The following is a 14357-nucleotide window of genomic DNA, read 5'->3' as shown; positions in this document are numbered from 1 at the left end:
TTTCGGAACATTTTCATCACCCCATGAAGAAATCCCATACCTAGTACTGTCATCTCCCTCTCCCCCCAGCCCCTGGCTACCACTAATATAATTTCTAGGTCTATGGACTTGCCTACTCTGGACATTTCTATAAGTGGAATTATGCAATATGTGGCTTTCTGTGTCTGGCTTCTTTTACTTAGCATAATGTTTTTAAAATTCATCCATGTTATAGTATATATCAGTACTTTATTTCTTTTTATGGCCAAGTAATATTCCATTGTATGGATATACCACATCTTGCTTATTCATCAGTTGATGGACATTTGGATTGTATCCACTTTTTGGTTGTTATGAATAACACTGTTATACTCTTGTACCTATTCTTTTGTGAACGTATATTTTCAGTGCTCTTGGATATATACCTAGCAAGTTGCTGGTTCTTGTGGTAACTGTTTACTTCTCTTGAGGAACTACCAAACTTTTTACCACAGTGACTACACCATTTTACATTTCCACCAGCACAGTAGGAGGGTTCCAATTTTTTGGCATCCTCCCCAACACTTGTTTTGTCCATCTTTTGATTTATAAGCCATTCTAGTGAGTATGAAGAGCTATCTCATTGTGATTTTGATTTATATTTCCCTAATGACCAATGATGTTGAACATATTTTCATGTGCTTTTGAGCCATTTGTGAATCTTCTTTAGAGAGATGCCTGTTTGTTTTTGCATCATGTATTTTGGGGCTCATCTAAGTACATGTATCGTTATATTGTTGTGTCTTCTTGGAATATATTTACCTGTTTTTAATTGTCACATCATTATAAAATGTCCTTCTTTGCTTCTAGTATCAATTTTTGTTTTAATGTCTAGTTTGATGTTAGGATAACCACTGCAACTCTCCTTTGGTTACTTCTTGGATAGATTATTTATTTTTCCCATTTGTGTCTTTGAATATAAAGTGTGTCTCTTGTAGACAACATGTAGTTGGATTATAGTTTGTAATCAATTCTGCTAAACTCTACCTTTTGATTGGAATGTTTAGTCAATTGACATTTAATGTAAGATAAAGTAGGATTTACCTCTGTCATTTTTCTGTCTTTTCTGTCTTAATGTCTTTTTCGTTTCTCTGTTTCTGCATTAGTGACTTCTTTTGTGTTAACTATTATCAAGTGGACCATTTTAATTCCCTTGTTTCTATTACTATATTTTTTGAGTTATTTTCTTAGTAATGGTTCTGGGGCTCACAATTAACATTTTAATTTTTAACAATATAGTATGGATTAATACCAATTTAATTTGAATAATACATAAAACCTTTGCTTTTATTTAGTTCTGTTCTCTCTCTTCTTTATAATTTTATTATCATACAGATGACATCTTTATACATATACACACTTCAACACAGTTTAATAATTGTTGCTTTATGTAATTTTATTTTAAATAAAAATGGTTAAATGAGAGAAAATACATTTATACTGTCTTAAATTTACCAATGTGGTTCCCTCATTGGTGTTCTTTATTCTTTCATGAGCATTTTAGCTACTGTCTAGTGTCCTTTCATTTTAATATGAAGAATGCTCTTTTTTGGTTTATTTTAACATCTTTATTGGAGTATAATTGCTTTACAATGTTGTGTTAGTTTCTGCTTTATAACAAAGTGAATCAGCTATATATATATATATATATATATATATATATCCCCCCATATCTCCTCCCTCTTGCGTCTCCCTCCCACCCTCCCTATCCCACCCCTCTAGGTGGTCACAAAGCACTGAGCTGATCCCCTGTGCTGTGTGGCTGATTCCCACTAGCGATCTGTTTTACATTTCATAGTGTATATATGTCCAGGCCACTCTGTCACTTCATCCCAGCTTACCCTTCCCCCTCCCCGTGTCCTCAAGTCCATTCTCTATGTCTGTGTCTTTATTCCTTTCCTGCCCCTAGGTTCTTCAGAACAATTTTTTTTTTTTAGATTCCATATATATGTGTTAGCATATGGTATTTGTTTTTCTCTTTCTGACTTACTTCACTCTGTATGAGAGACTCTAGGTCCATCCACCTCACTACAAATAACTCAATTTCGTTTCTTCTTATGGCTGAGTAATATTCCATTGTATATATGTGCCACATCTTCTTTATCCATTCATCTGTCGATGGACACTTAGGTTGCTTCCATGTCCTGGCTATTGTAAATAGAGCTGCAGTGAACATTGTGGTACATGACTCTTTTGAATTATGGCTTTCTCAGGGTATATGCCCAGTAGTGGGACTGCTGGGTCGTATGGTAGTTCCATTTTTAGATTTTTAAGGAACCTCCATACTGTTCTCCATAGTGGCTATATCAATTTACATTCCCACCAACAGTGCAAGAGGGTTCCCTTTTCTCCACACCCTCTCCAGCATTTATTCTTTGTAGATTTTTTGATGATGACCATTCTGACTGGTGTGAGATGATACCTCATTGTAGCTTTGATTTGCATTTCTGTAATGATTAGTGACGTTGAGCATCCTTTCATGTGTTTGTTGGCAATCTGTATATCTTCGGAGAAATGTCTATGTAGGTCTTCTGCCCATTTTTGTATTGGGTTGTTTGCTTTTTTGATATGGAGCTGCATGAGCTGCTTGTAAATTTTGGAGATTAACCCTTTGTCATTTGCTTCATTTGCAAATATTTTCTCCCATGTTCCTCCCTCTGCTATATTTTGGAAGAGTTTGAGAAGGATAGGTGTTAGCTCTTCTCTAAATGTTTGATAGAATTCGCCTGTGAAGCTATCTGGTCCTGGGCTTTTGTTTGTTGGAAGATTTTTAATCACAGTCTCAATTTCAGTGCTTGTGATTGGTCTGTTTATATTTTCTAGTCCTTCCTGGTTCTGTCTCAGAAGGTTGTGCTTTTCTAAGAAATTGTCCATTTCTTGCAGGTTGTCCATTTTATTGACATATAGTTGCCTGTAGTAATCTCTCATGATCCTTTGTATTTCTGCAGTGTCAGTTGTTACTTCTCCTTTTTTATTTCTAATTCTATTGTTTTGAGTCTTCTCCCTTTTTTTCTTGATGAGTCTGGCTAATGGTTATTATCAATTTTGTTTACCGTCTCAAAGAACCAGCTTTTAGTTTTATTGATCTTTGCTATTATTTCCTTCTTTTTTTTCCCATTTATTCCTGATCTGATCTTTATGATTTCTTCTGCTAACTTTGGGTTTTTTTGTTCTCCTTTCTCTAATGGCTTTAAGTGTAAGGTTAGGTTGTTTATTTAAGATGTTTCTTGTTTCTTGAGGTAGGAGTGTATTGCTGTAAACTTCCCTCTTAGAACTGCTTTTGCTGTATCTCATAGGTTTTGAGTTAACATGTTTTCATTGTCATTTGTTCCTAGGTATTTTTTGATTTCCTCTTTGATTTTTCAGTGATCTCTTGGTTATTTAGTAGTGTATTGTTTAGCCGCCATGTGTTTGTATTTTTTACATATTTTTTTCCAGTAATTGATATGTAGTCTCATAGGTTTGTGGTCGGAAAAGATAGTTGATACAATTTCAATTTTATTAAATTTACCAATGCTTGATTTGTGACCAATGCTTAAATTATTAAATTATTAAATTTTATTTAATAATTATTAAATTTACCAATTATTTACCAATGCTTGATTTGTGATCTATCCTGGAAAATGTTCCATGAGCACTTGAGAAGAAAGTGTATTCTGTTGTTTTTGCATGGAATGTCCTATAAATATCAATTAATTCCATCTTGTTTAATGTATCGTTTAAAGATTGTGTTTCCTTATTTATTTTCAGGTTGGATGATCTGTCCAAAGGGGAAAGTTGGGTGTTAAAGTTCCCTACTATGATTGTGTAACTGTTGATTTCCCCTTTTATGGCTGTTAGCACTTGCCTTATGTATTGAGGTGCTCCTATGTTGGGTGCGTAAATATTTACAATTGTTATATCTTCTTCTTGGATTGATCCGTTGATCATTATGTAGTGTCCTTCTTTGTCTCTTGTAATAGTCTTTATTTTAAAGTCTATTTTGTCTGATATAAGAATTACTACTCCTGCTTTCTTTTGATTTCCATTTGCATGTAATATCTTTTTCCATCCCCTCACTTTCAGTCTGTATGTGTACCTAGGTCTGAAGTGGGTCTCTTGTAGACAGCATATGTATGGGTCTTTGTTTTGTATCCATTCAGCCAGTCTGTGTCTTTTGGTAGGAGCATTTAATCCATTTGCATTTAAGGTAGTTATCGATAAGTATGGTCCTATTACCATTTTCTAAATTGTTTTGGGTTTGTTATTGTAGGTCTTTTCCTTCTCTTGTGTTTCCAGCCTAGAGAAATTCCTTCAGCATTTGTTGTAAAGCTGGTTTGGTGGTGCTGAATTCTCTTAGCTTTTGTTTGTCTGTAAAGGTTTTGATTTCTCCATCGAATCTGAATGAGATCATTCCTGGATAGAGTAATCTTTGTTTTAGGATTTTGCCTTTCATCACTTTAAATATGTCTTGCCATTCCCTTCTGGCTTGTAGAGTTACTGCTGAAAGATCAGTTGTTAACCTTATGGGGATTCCCTTGTATATTATTTCTTGTTTTTCCCTTGCTGCTTTTAATATTTTTTCTTTGTATTTAATTTTTGACAGTTTGATTAATATGTGTCTTGGTGTGTTTCTCCTTGGATTTATCCTGTATGGGACTCTCTACGCTTCCTGGACTTGATTGACTATTTCCTTTCCCATATTAGGGAAATTTTCAACTATAATCTCTTCAAATATTTTCTCAGTCCCTTTCTTTTTCTCTTCTTCTTCTGGGCCCCCTATAATTTGAATTTTGGTGTGTTTCATGTTGTCCCAGAGGTCTCTGAGACTGTCCTCATTTCTTTTCATTCCTTTTTCTTCATTCTGCTCTGCAGTACTTATTTCCACTATTTTATGTTCCAGGTCACTTATCCGTTCTTCTGCCTCAGTTATTCTGCCATTGATTTCTTCTAGAGAATTTTTCATTTCATTTATTGTGTTGTTCATCATTGTTTGTTTGTTCTTTAGTTCTTCTAGGTCCTTGTTAAAAGTTTCTTGTATTTTCTTCATTCTGTCCAAGATTTTGCATCATCTTTGCTATCATTATTCTGAATTCTTTTTCAGGTACATTGCCTATTTCCTCTTCATTTGTTTGGTGGATTTTTACCTTGCTCCTTCATCTGCTGTATGTTTCTCTTTCTTCTCATTTTGCTTAACTTACTGTGGTTGGGGTCTCCTTTTCACAGGCTGCAGGTTCGTAGTTCCCACTGTTTTTGGTGTCTGCCCCCAGTGGGTAATGTTGGTTCAGTGGGCTGTGTAGGCTTCCTGGTGGAGGGGACGGGTGCCTGTGTTCTGGTGGATGAGGGTGGATCTTGTCTTTCTGGTGGGCAGGGCAGCATCCGGTGGTATGTTTTGGGGTGTCTGTGACCTTATTATGATTTTAGGCAGCCTATCTTCTAATGGGTGGGGTTGTGTTTCTGTCTTGCTAGGTGGTTGGCGTAAGGTCTCCAGCACTGTAGCTTGCTGGTCTTTGAGTGGAGCTGGTCTTAGCATTGAGATGGAGATCTGTGGGAGAGCTCTCGCTGTTTAATCTTACATGGAGCCGGGAGATCTCTGTTGGGCCAATGTCCTAAACTCGGCTCTCCCACCTCAGAGGCACAGACCTGACACCTAGCCAGAGCACTAGACCCCTGTCAGCCACACGGGTCAGAAGAAAAGGGAGAAAGAAAGAAAGAAAGAGAGAGAGAGAGAGAGAGAGAGAGAGAGAGAGAGAGAGAGAGAGAGAGACGGAGGGCGAGAGGGAGGAAGGGAAATAAAATAAAATAAAGTTATTAAAATAAAAATTTTTAAAAATTATTAAAAATTTAAAAAATATTGAAAACTAATAAAAAAAAAAAGAAAGAAGAGAGCAAGCAAACCAAAAATCAAATCCACCAATGATAACAAGGGCTAAAAAAGTATACTAAAAAAAACAAACAAACAGAAAAACGGACAGACAGAACCGTTGGACAAATGGTAAAAGCAAAGCTATACAGACAAAATCACACAAGGTCCATCTCCTCAACTTTGGGATGATTCGTCTTCTGTTCAGGTATTCCAGAGATGCAGGGTACATCAAGTTGATTGTGGAGATTTAATCTGCTGCTCCAGAGGCTGCTGGGAGAGATTTCCCTTTCTCTTCCTTGTTTGCACAGCTCCTGGAGTTCAGCTTTGGATTTGGCCCTGCCTCTGCGTGTAGGTCGCCGGAGGGTGTCTGTTCTTCGCTGAGGCAGGACGGGGTTAAAGTAGCATCTGATTAGGGGGCTTTGGCTCACTCAGGCCAGGGGGAGGGAAGGGTACGGAATGCGGGGCCAGCCTGCGGTGGCAGAGGCCACAATGATGTTACAACAGCCTGAGGCGCGCTGTGTGTTCTCTCGGGGAAGTTGTCCCTGGGTCACGGGACTGGCAGTGGCTGCACAGGATCCCAGGAGGGGAGGTGTGGATAGTGACCTGTGCTTGCACACAGGCTTCTTGGTGGCTGCAGCAGCAGCCTTAGCATCTCATGCCTGTCTCTTGTGTCCACGCTCATAGCCGCGGCTTGCACCTGTCTCTGGAGCTCACTTAGGCGGTACTCTGAATCCCCTCTCCTTGCGCACCCCGAAACAGTGGTCTCTTGCCTCTTATCCAATTCCAGACTTTTTCCTGACTACCTCCTGGCTAACTGTGGCGCACTAGCCCCCTTCAGGCTGTGTTCATGCAGCCATCCCCAGTCCTCTCCCTGGGATCTGACCTCGGAAGCCGAAGCCTCAGCTCTCAGCCCCCACCCACTGAGAGCAGACAAGCCTCTCAGGCTGGTGAGTGCTGATTGGCACTGATCCTCTGTGTGGGAATCTCTCCTCTTTGCTCTTTGCACCCCTGTTGCTGTGCTCTCCTCCGAAGCTTCCCTGCTGCCACCCCCATCTCCGCCAGTGAAGGGGCTTCCTATTGTGTGGAAACCTTTCCTCCTTTACAGCTCCCTCCCAGAGGTGTTGGTCCCATCCTAATTCTTTTGTCTCTGTTTTTTCATTTTTCTTTTGCCATGGCCAGATATGTGGGGGAGTTTCTTGCGATTTGGGAAGTCTGAGGTCTTCTGCCAGCGTTCTGTAGGTTTTCTGTAGGAGTTGTTCCACATGTAGATGTATTTCTGATGTATTTGTGAGGTGGAAGGTGATCTCCATGTCTTATTCCTCCACCATCTTGAAGGTCTCTGAAGGATTCTCTTTAATAATTCTTATAGGGAAGTTCTGCTCGTGATGGATTATCTGTTTTTGTTTGAGAAAGTCTTAATTTTCCATCTTTTTGAAGGAGAATTGCCTGGATATTGAACTACTGAAAGTCTTCTTTAAGTACTTTGAATAAGTCATTGCACTTTCTTCTGGCTTCATATTTCTGATGAGAAATCAGCTGTTATTCCTGTTGAGGATTTCTGGTACCTACTGAATCATTTAACTTTTCCTGCTTTCAAGATTCTCTCTTCATCTTTGTCTTTGAACCGTCTGTTTACAATGTGTGTGATTTGGAGTTATTGGAGTTTGTTGGATGTATAGATTGTTTTCCTTTAAATTTCAGACATTTTTATCCATCATTTCTGCAAACATTCTTTCTGGCCGTTTCTCCTCTACTTTAAGGCTCCCATTATATCTATGTTGCTGTGCTTGATGGTTTCCTACAAGTCTCTGAGACTATTCATTTTTCTATTTTCTTTCTGTACCTCAGACTGTATAATCTCAATTGACAAATTTTCAGGTTCATTTATTCTTTCTTCTGCTATCTTATATCTACTCTTGAGTTTCTCTAGTGAATTTTTCATTTGTTTTGTACTTTTCAACTCTAAAATCTCTATTTTTTAAAATAATGTCTATTGATATTCCTTATTTGATGAGACGTCTTTGCCACATCGCCATACTTTTCTTTAGATCTTTAGATACGTTTTCCTTTAGTCCTTTGTACATATTTATAATAGATGATTTAAAGCTCTTGTTTAGTAAGCCCAACTTCTGGGCTTCCTCAAGGACATTTTCTGCTGACTGCCTTTTCCTCCATGTATGGGTTATACCCTTGTTTCTTTACATGTCATAATTTTTGTTGAAAACTGGACATTTTAAATAATATAATATGGAACTGTGTAAATCAGACTTCCTCTATTTCCCAGAGTTTATTGTTTTCTTGCTGTTGTTGTTGCTTTTTGTTTGTTTATTTACTTTCCTGAGGCAATGTCTATATTCTGTAAAGACTATGTTCTTTGTTGTGTGTGGCCACTGAAGTCTCTGCTCAGTTAGCTTCATGGCCCTCTAATGACAGGGCTTATATTTCCTTAAATGCTTTGAACCAGTGAGTCCCCCAGTCTTTGCTGAGTATCTCTATTGCTGAGTATGTTGGGACATGCTTTCTATGCCCTGCAGGTAATGTACAACTCTTAGTCTTCACTTCCAACATTTTCAAAGCCTTAAGATCAACCAGAGGTGAGAGATTAGGGCTTCCTTAAGTAATTTCTGGGTATGCTTGTAGCCCTGCACGTGTGCGTGACCTTCTAAATTGCCAAGAATGTATCACAGCTTGTCAAAGACAGCCCCCCAACACACACACACACACACACACACACACACACACACACACACACAGTTCTCCAGCTTTGCCTTTTAAGTGTTTTGGTCACTTATTGTTTGCTCCAACTGGCACTGCCTCAGGCATCCCTGATGTTAAACAATAGCTGCTTTTTTTTTTTCTGACAAATGCCTCGCAGGTAAAGGATGTTTGTTGTGACTAAGCTCTGATTCAAGTCAAATAAAGAGAAGCCCTGTGAATGGTGGTTGACAATTCCTTAGGCTAGGGCTTTTGGGTAGCTTTATACCTGATTTCCTACAGTGGCTGTAGGGCTGCTAGTTTTCATGGCTACCATGATTGTAAGGGTCTTGGTTGTCAAGGCTATAGCAGACCTGAGTAGAGGAAATTGGGAATAAAGTATGTTAAAACACCACAATATCACTGTTTTTACCAAAATTCAGCTATTTGTCTTGAATAAATGCTCCTCAGATTGTTGCAAACTTCTGGTTAATTTCTAGGTCTCTAAAAAGTTGATTTTGACAGTTTTTGTTGGTGTTCTCATTGCTTTTACGGAGGGCTGACTTTTTGTTTGTTTCACATCTGATTTATTTATCTCTCTCTATGATACAAGTAGAGATATAGGCATAAAAATATATTGATGAAACATTTGAAGTTGCTTACATTCAGACGCTTTACCACTAAATATTTTAGGGTAAATCTCCTAAGAACAAGGACATTCTCCTATATAAATTTAATACAATTCCCCCACACAATAAATTTAGCATTTATACAACAATACTGTCTAATTTAGGGCTCATAGTAAATATTCACCATTTGTTACAATAATTTTTTAATTATAATTGACATACAATATTATATTAGTTTCTGGTGTATAACATAGTGTTTCAATATTTTTATACATTATGAAATGATCACCAGGATAAGTCTAGTTACCGTCTGTCACCATATGGAGTTATTATAATATTATTGACTATATTCCCTATGCTGTACATTAATTCCATTACTTATTTACTTAATAGCTGGAAGTTTGTACCTCTTAACCCCTTCACCCACTTTGTCCACCCCCCCCCCCCACCGCCTCCCCTCTGGCAACCACCAGTTTATTTCTGTATCTATGTGTCTCTATTTTGTTCATTTGTTTTGTCTTCTTTATGGTATTTTTCCTTCTGTATCTGACTTATTTCACTTAGCATAATACCCTCTAGGTACATCCATGTTGTTGCAAATGGCAATATTGTATTCTTTTTTATGGCTGAGTAATATCCCTGTGTGTATGTGTGGGGGGATGTGTTTGTGTGTATCTTTATGCATTCATCTATTGATGGATATTTAGGTTGCTTTCATATCTTGCTATTGTAAATAGTGCTGCAATGAACATGGTACATATATCTTTTCTTTTTTTAAAATATTTATTTATTTATATTTATTTATTTGTGGCTGCATTGGGTCTTCGTTGCTGTGCATGGCTTTCTCTAGTTATGACTGGGGGGCTACTCTTTGTTGTGGTGCACAGGCTTCTCATTGCAGTGGCTTTTCTTGTTGTGGAGCACGGGCTCTAGGAGCTCAGGCTTCAGTAGCTGTGGCACGTGGACTCAGTAGTTGTGGCTCGCAGGCTCCAGAGCACAGACTCAGTAGTTGTGGCTCACGGGCTTAGTTGCTCCGTGGCATGTGGGATCTTCCTGGATCAGGGCTCGAACCTGTGTCCCCTGCATTGGCAGGAGGATTCTTAACAACTGCGCCACCAGGGAAGTCCCCATATACCTTTTCAAATTAGTATTTTCTTTTTTTTCAGATAAGTACCCAGGAGTGGAATTGCTGGATCCTATAACTGGTTCTATTTTAGTTCTTTGAGGAACCCTCGATATAGTGTTTTCCATAATGGCTGCACCAGTTGACATTCCCACCAACAGTGTGTGAGAGTTCCCTTTTTTCCATATCTTCACCAACACTTGTTGTTTCTTGTCTTTTTGGTAATAACCATTCTGTCGAGTGTGAGGTGGTATCTCATTGTGGTCTAGATTTGCATTTCCCTGAGAATTAGTGATGTTGAACATCTTTTCATGTGCCTGTTGGCCATCTGTATATCTTCTTTGGAAAAATATCTATTCAACTTCTCTGTGGAGGGGCTGATTTTGGAGATATTTACTCTACTATTATGAAAATACTTTTTCTATGTATGTCGTAATCTTTAAAATTGTGTTTTTGCAGGCTAGCATATTGTGTTTTGCTTTTTTATCCAGTCTAATAATTTCTGCCTTCTAATTACAATACTTAAGATATTTACATTCATGTAATTATCCATATGATTGGTTTAAGCCAGCCAGTTTGCTATTTGTTTTATATTTGTTCCGTCGGATTTTCTTTAACCCCTCTTTTGATGCCTTCTTTATGGAACTTTCCATGGTATTCCTTTAAAGAATGACAGAATTTATAGAACTGTGGCTAAGGAAAAATGTCATGTCTTCTTAAATATACTACAAATTGGAAAGAGACTCAGTATTTTCCAGTGAGGACAGTTAGAGCTGTGCTGTCCGATAGAAGTATAATTTGAGCCAAGGATATAATTTAAAAATTTCCCCTAGCTACATTAAATAATTAAAAGAAGTGATAAAATTAATTTTAACAGTAATTTTATTTGTCAGTATAAGTATTATCCTTTCAACATGTAATTAGTGTAAAAGTTGTTAATGAGTTTTTTTACACTTGTTTTGTAAACATTCTTTAAAATATTTTTGAGCAAGTCTTCAAAAGTCTTCAGAATCTTGTATTTTACATTAACTGTCCATCTCAATTTGGACCAGCCTCATCTGTAGGCATAACACAGACTTAGAGGTACTCTTAACAGGTTTGGTTTAAATGAGGCAGAATAGAAAATGAAGCTGATGGACAGAATGAGATTTCTGAGGGCCTTGATTTTAATAATCAATAGTGAATTATTAGGACAAAAGTAGAAAATAGAATAAGGGGTAGATGGAGTCAAAATAGCTAGCATAGAAAATAATCTTAACTGCTGTATACAGAGGGACATGAAGTCTTAGTCATTTATTCAGTGCAATAGTCTATATTAAGATGGTAGATGATAGTGGTTTTCATTCTAATAATAACTATAGTATTCATTTTTTTATTTTTTTTTATACATTTATTTTTATTTATTTATTTATTTTTGGCTATGTTAGGTCTTTGTTGCTGTGCGTGGGCTTTCTCTAGTTGTGGCGAGTGGGGCCTACCCCTCTTTGTGGTGCATGGGCTTCTCATTGCAGTGGTTTCTCTTGTTGCAGAGCACGGGCTGTAGGCGTGCAGGCTTCAGTAGTTGTGGTACATGGGCTTAGTTGCTCTGCGGCATGTGGGATCTTCCTGGACCAGGGCCCGAACCCGTATCCCCTTCATTGGCAGGTGGATTCTTAACCTCTGCGTCACCAGGGAAGCCCACTAGTATTTATTTTAAGCACTGTCAGGCACTGTTCTAAGTACTTTGAGTGTATTGTATTGACTCATTTATTGTGTGACTTTAAGTAAGTTAATCACCTTCACTTTATTGGGTCTCTGTTGTTTCCCTATATAAAAAATTCGAAGCTGTACTAGATAATTTCTAAGCTGCTTCTTAATATGGAAAGTCTGTGTTTTGGGGTACATTGATGAGGAAATTAGAGTTTCTGTTCTCAGGGAATTTATAATCAAATAAAATAGGTGAGGTGTACCCACTTCATTAAAATGCATAGAGACAATAATTAGGGCCTTAAGAGAACTATAAAATGCTGTGAGAATTTAAAACTATTTACTTGACTATAATAAATTCACAATAAATGTTTGAATTAGATTGAATTGAAGAGTGACAGTTGGTGAATCAAGAGAAGTTTTGTGTATGGGATGGCAGTTAATGTAAGCCTTGGGAGGTAAAGGAGATGAGGAGGAGATGGCATGGAGTAGAAATGAGCAGTAACCCAGATAATGGAAGAATGCGAGGCAAGAAAGTAATGTGTGCGTTCAGAAAACAATAACAAATATACTTTGATTGTATTTTTAGGAGGTGTCAAGTAATATTGCTATATGATAAGTTGGATTCAAATCTTAGAGAATCTTCAGTAGCCTACTAAGGGTATGGTTGATCACTGACAATGAAATATGGCAGGAACTGGAGAGACTGTGCTATGTATTTTTTAGAAACCCTACATCTTATGCCTATACCTTGTGTCGGTCCTGAGAATAGTTAAGTGCAGTTTTATATTTAAAAAATATTTCATTGGGCTAGAAACTTACAGTTCACTTGCTTTGAAGGTTTGTCATATTTCTTTGATGAGGGTGTATATGGGCTGCGACTTAGGGTGATACAGGTCAGATTTGTGCTTTTTTTGGTATTTTTTTTTGTCCTCTAGTATTGTGCTTTATTTCTGCTGAGTCTTAATCCTTTGTGATTAAATGATGCTGAATAAGTTTATGTCAGCATTCTACATAAAGTGGGAGCCTGAGGCTTACTGTTTAAAACTATTAGTGTCTGTCCCAAGAGCCAGTACATAGAGCACAAATAACCAACTGGAAAATCATAGATTTCTCAGAGGGATGGAAGTTATAAAGGCATTTCATTTAACTCTGTAAATACTAGAATCTCTCCTTTTTTTTTTAACTTGTGCATATTTTTATTAGCTTAGCAGACTAGTGTTTTTATGTAATGTTTGGTAAGTTATTTTAGTACAGTAGTTCAGGGAATTCATGAAGCAGTCACGTTCATCTGTCTAATTTCTTTCAGGTAACTTGCCCAGGAGTGGTGCTGAAAGACAAGGAGGACATCTATCTTAGCATCTGTGTGTTTGGCCAATACAAAAAGACACAATGTGTCCCAGCCAGTTTTCCACTGGTCTTCAATGCCAGAATGGTGTTTGAAAAGGTGAGTTCAAATATCCAATCAAATGTTAACCAATAAAAAATCAAAGTGGTTCCAAATTTTGAAAAACACATATTACTGTTGTTGACTATGCACTTTGATTTAATTCAAAAGGAGATTTGTAACTTAAATCTGGAAGCTTGAAAATAAATATGCATTATATTACACATTGAATCAGTTGCCTCTTTTTCGTGATGGACCAGTTTACTTCTAAAATTGTCTTAGTGGTCTTTATGTAAAATATAGCACCTTGAATTCTAAGTAATCATTTTCATAGAGGAGATAGGGGAGATATTAATAGGTAAGAATAGGTCATATTTTGCTTATGACTGTCATGTGGTGCTTCTTTCTATAAGTCTCTTTTCTTTTTTCCCCCCGAATCTGGTGCTTTGGGGTAATTATTACCAATTGTATTTCTCACTTTTTCCTTTCCTTCTCTCCTTGTCTACTTCCCTCTTTCCTTCCTTCCTTCCCTCCTTCCTTCCTTTCCTCCTTCCCTCCTTCCTTCCTTTTTCTCCTTCCTCTTCTCCACAGATAATTACTGAGTACCTGCTCTGTTCCATGCACTGTTCTAGGCACTGGGTAAAAAAAACAAACATGCTCCCCTCTTGGAGCTTTCATTGTAATAGGTGAAACAGACAATAATCAAGTAAGTAGTAAGTGTCATGAAGAGAATAAAGGGAGGGTAAGGGGACAGAAGGATTAGGGGGATTCTTTATTTTAAAGGGTGGTCAGAGACGGCAATAACATTGAAACTGAGCCTGGATTATGAGACAGTATCAGTTATTTAAAGGTCTAGGGTAAAAGCATTCTAAGCAGAGGAACAGAAAGTATAAAGGTGTCTTGTTGGTAATAAGCTTGATGAGCTGGAGGAACACCAAGGAGGCAAGTATGACCGTGGTAACAAAGGGAGGACTG

The 14357-nt window shown here is 37.6% G+C and overlaps 1 protein-coding gene across 1 annotated transcript in view; it reads left to right on the top strand.

Annotated features, from left to right (window-relative positions):
* SPATA6 (spermatogenesis associated 6) overlaps nt 1–14357 on the top strand; it is a 152778-nt gene that overhangs the window by 10732 nt on the left and 127689 nt on the right. The window contains exon 2 of the mRNA XM_060004971.1: nt 13305–13442. Within this exon, the coding sequence (XP_059860954.1) occupies nt 13305–13442 (138 nt within the window). The remainder of the gene's footprint in view (nt 1–13304; nt 13443–14357) is intronic.

The sequence above is a fragment of the Delphinus delphis genome, chromosome 1 (genome assembly GCF_949987515.2).
Source record: "Delphinus delphis chromosome 1, mDelDel1.2, whole genome shotgun sequence".
NCBI classification, from domain to species: Eukaryota; Metazoa; Chordata; class Mammalia; order Artiodactyla; family Delphinidae; genus Delphinus; species Delphinus delphis.
The sequence above is the reverse complement of the archived record's forward strand: the minus strand, read 5'-3'. Positions and strand labels throughout refer to the sequence as shown.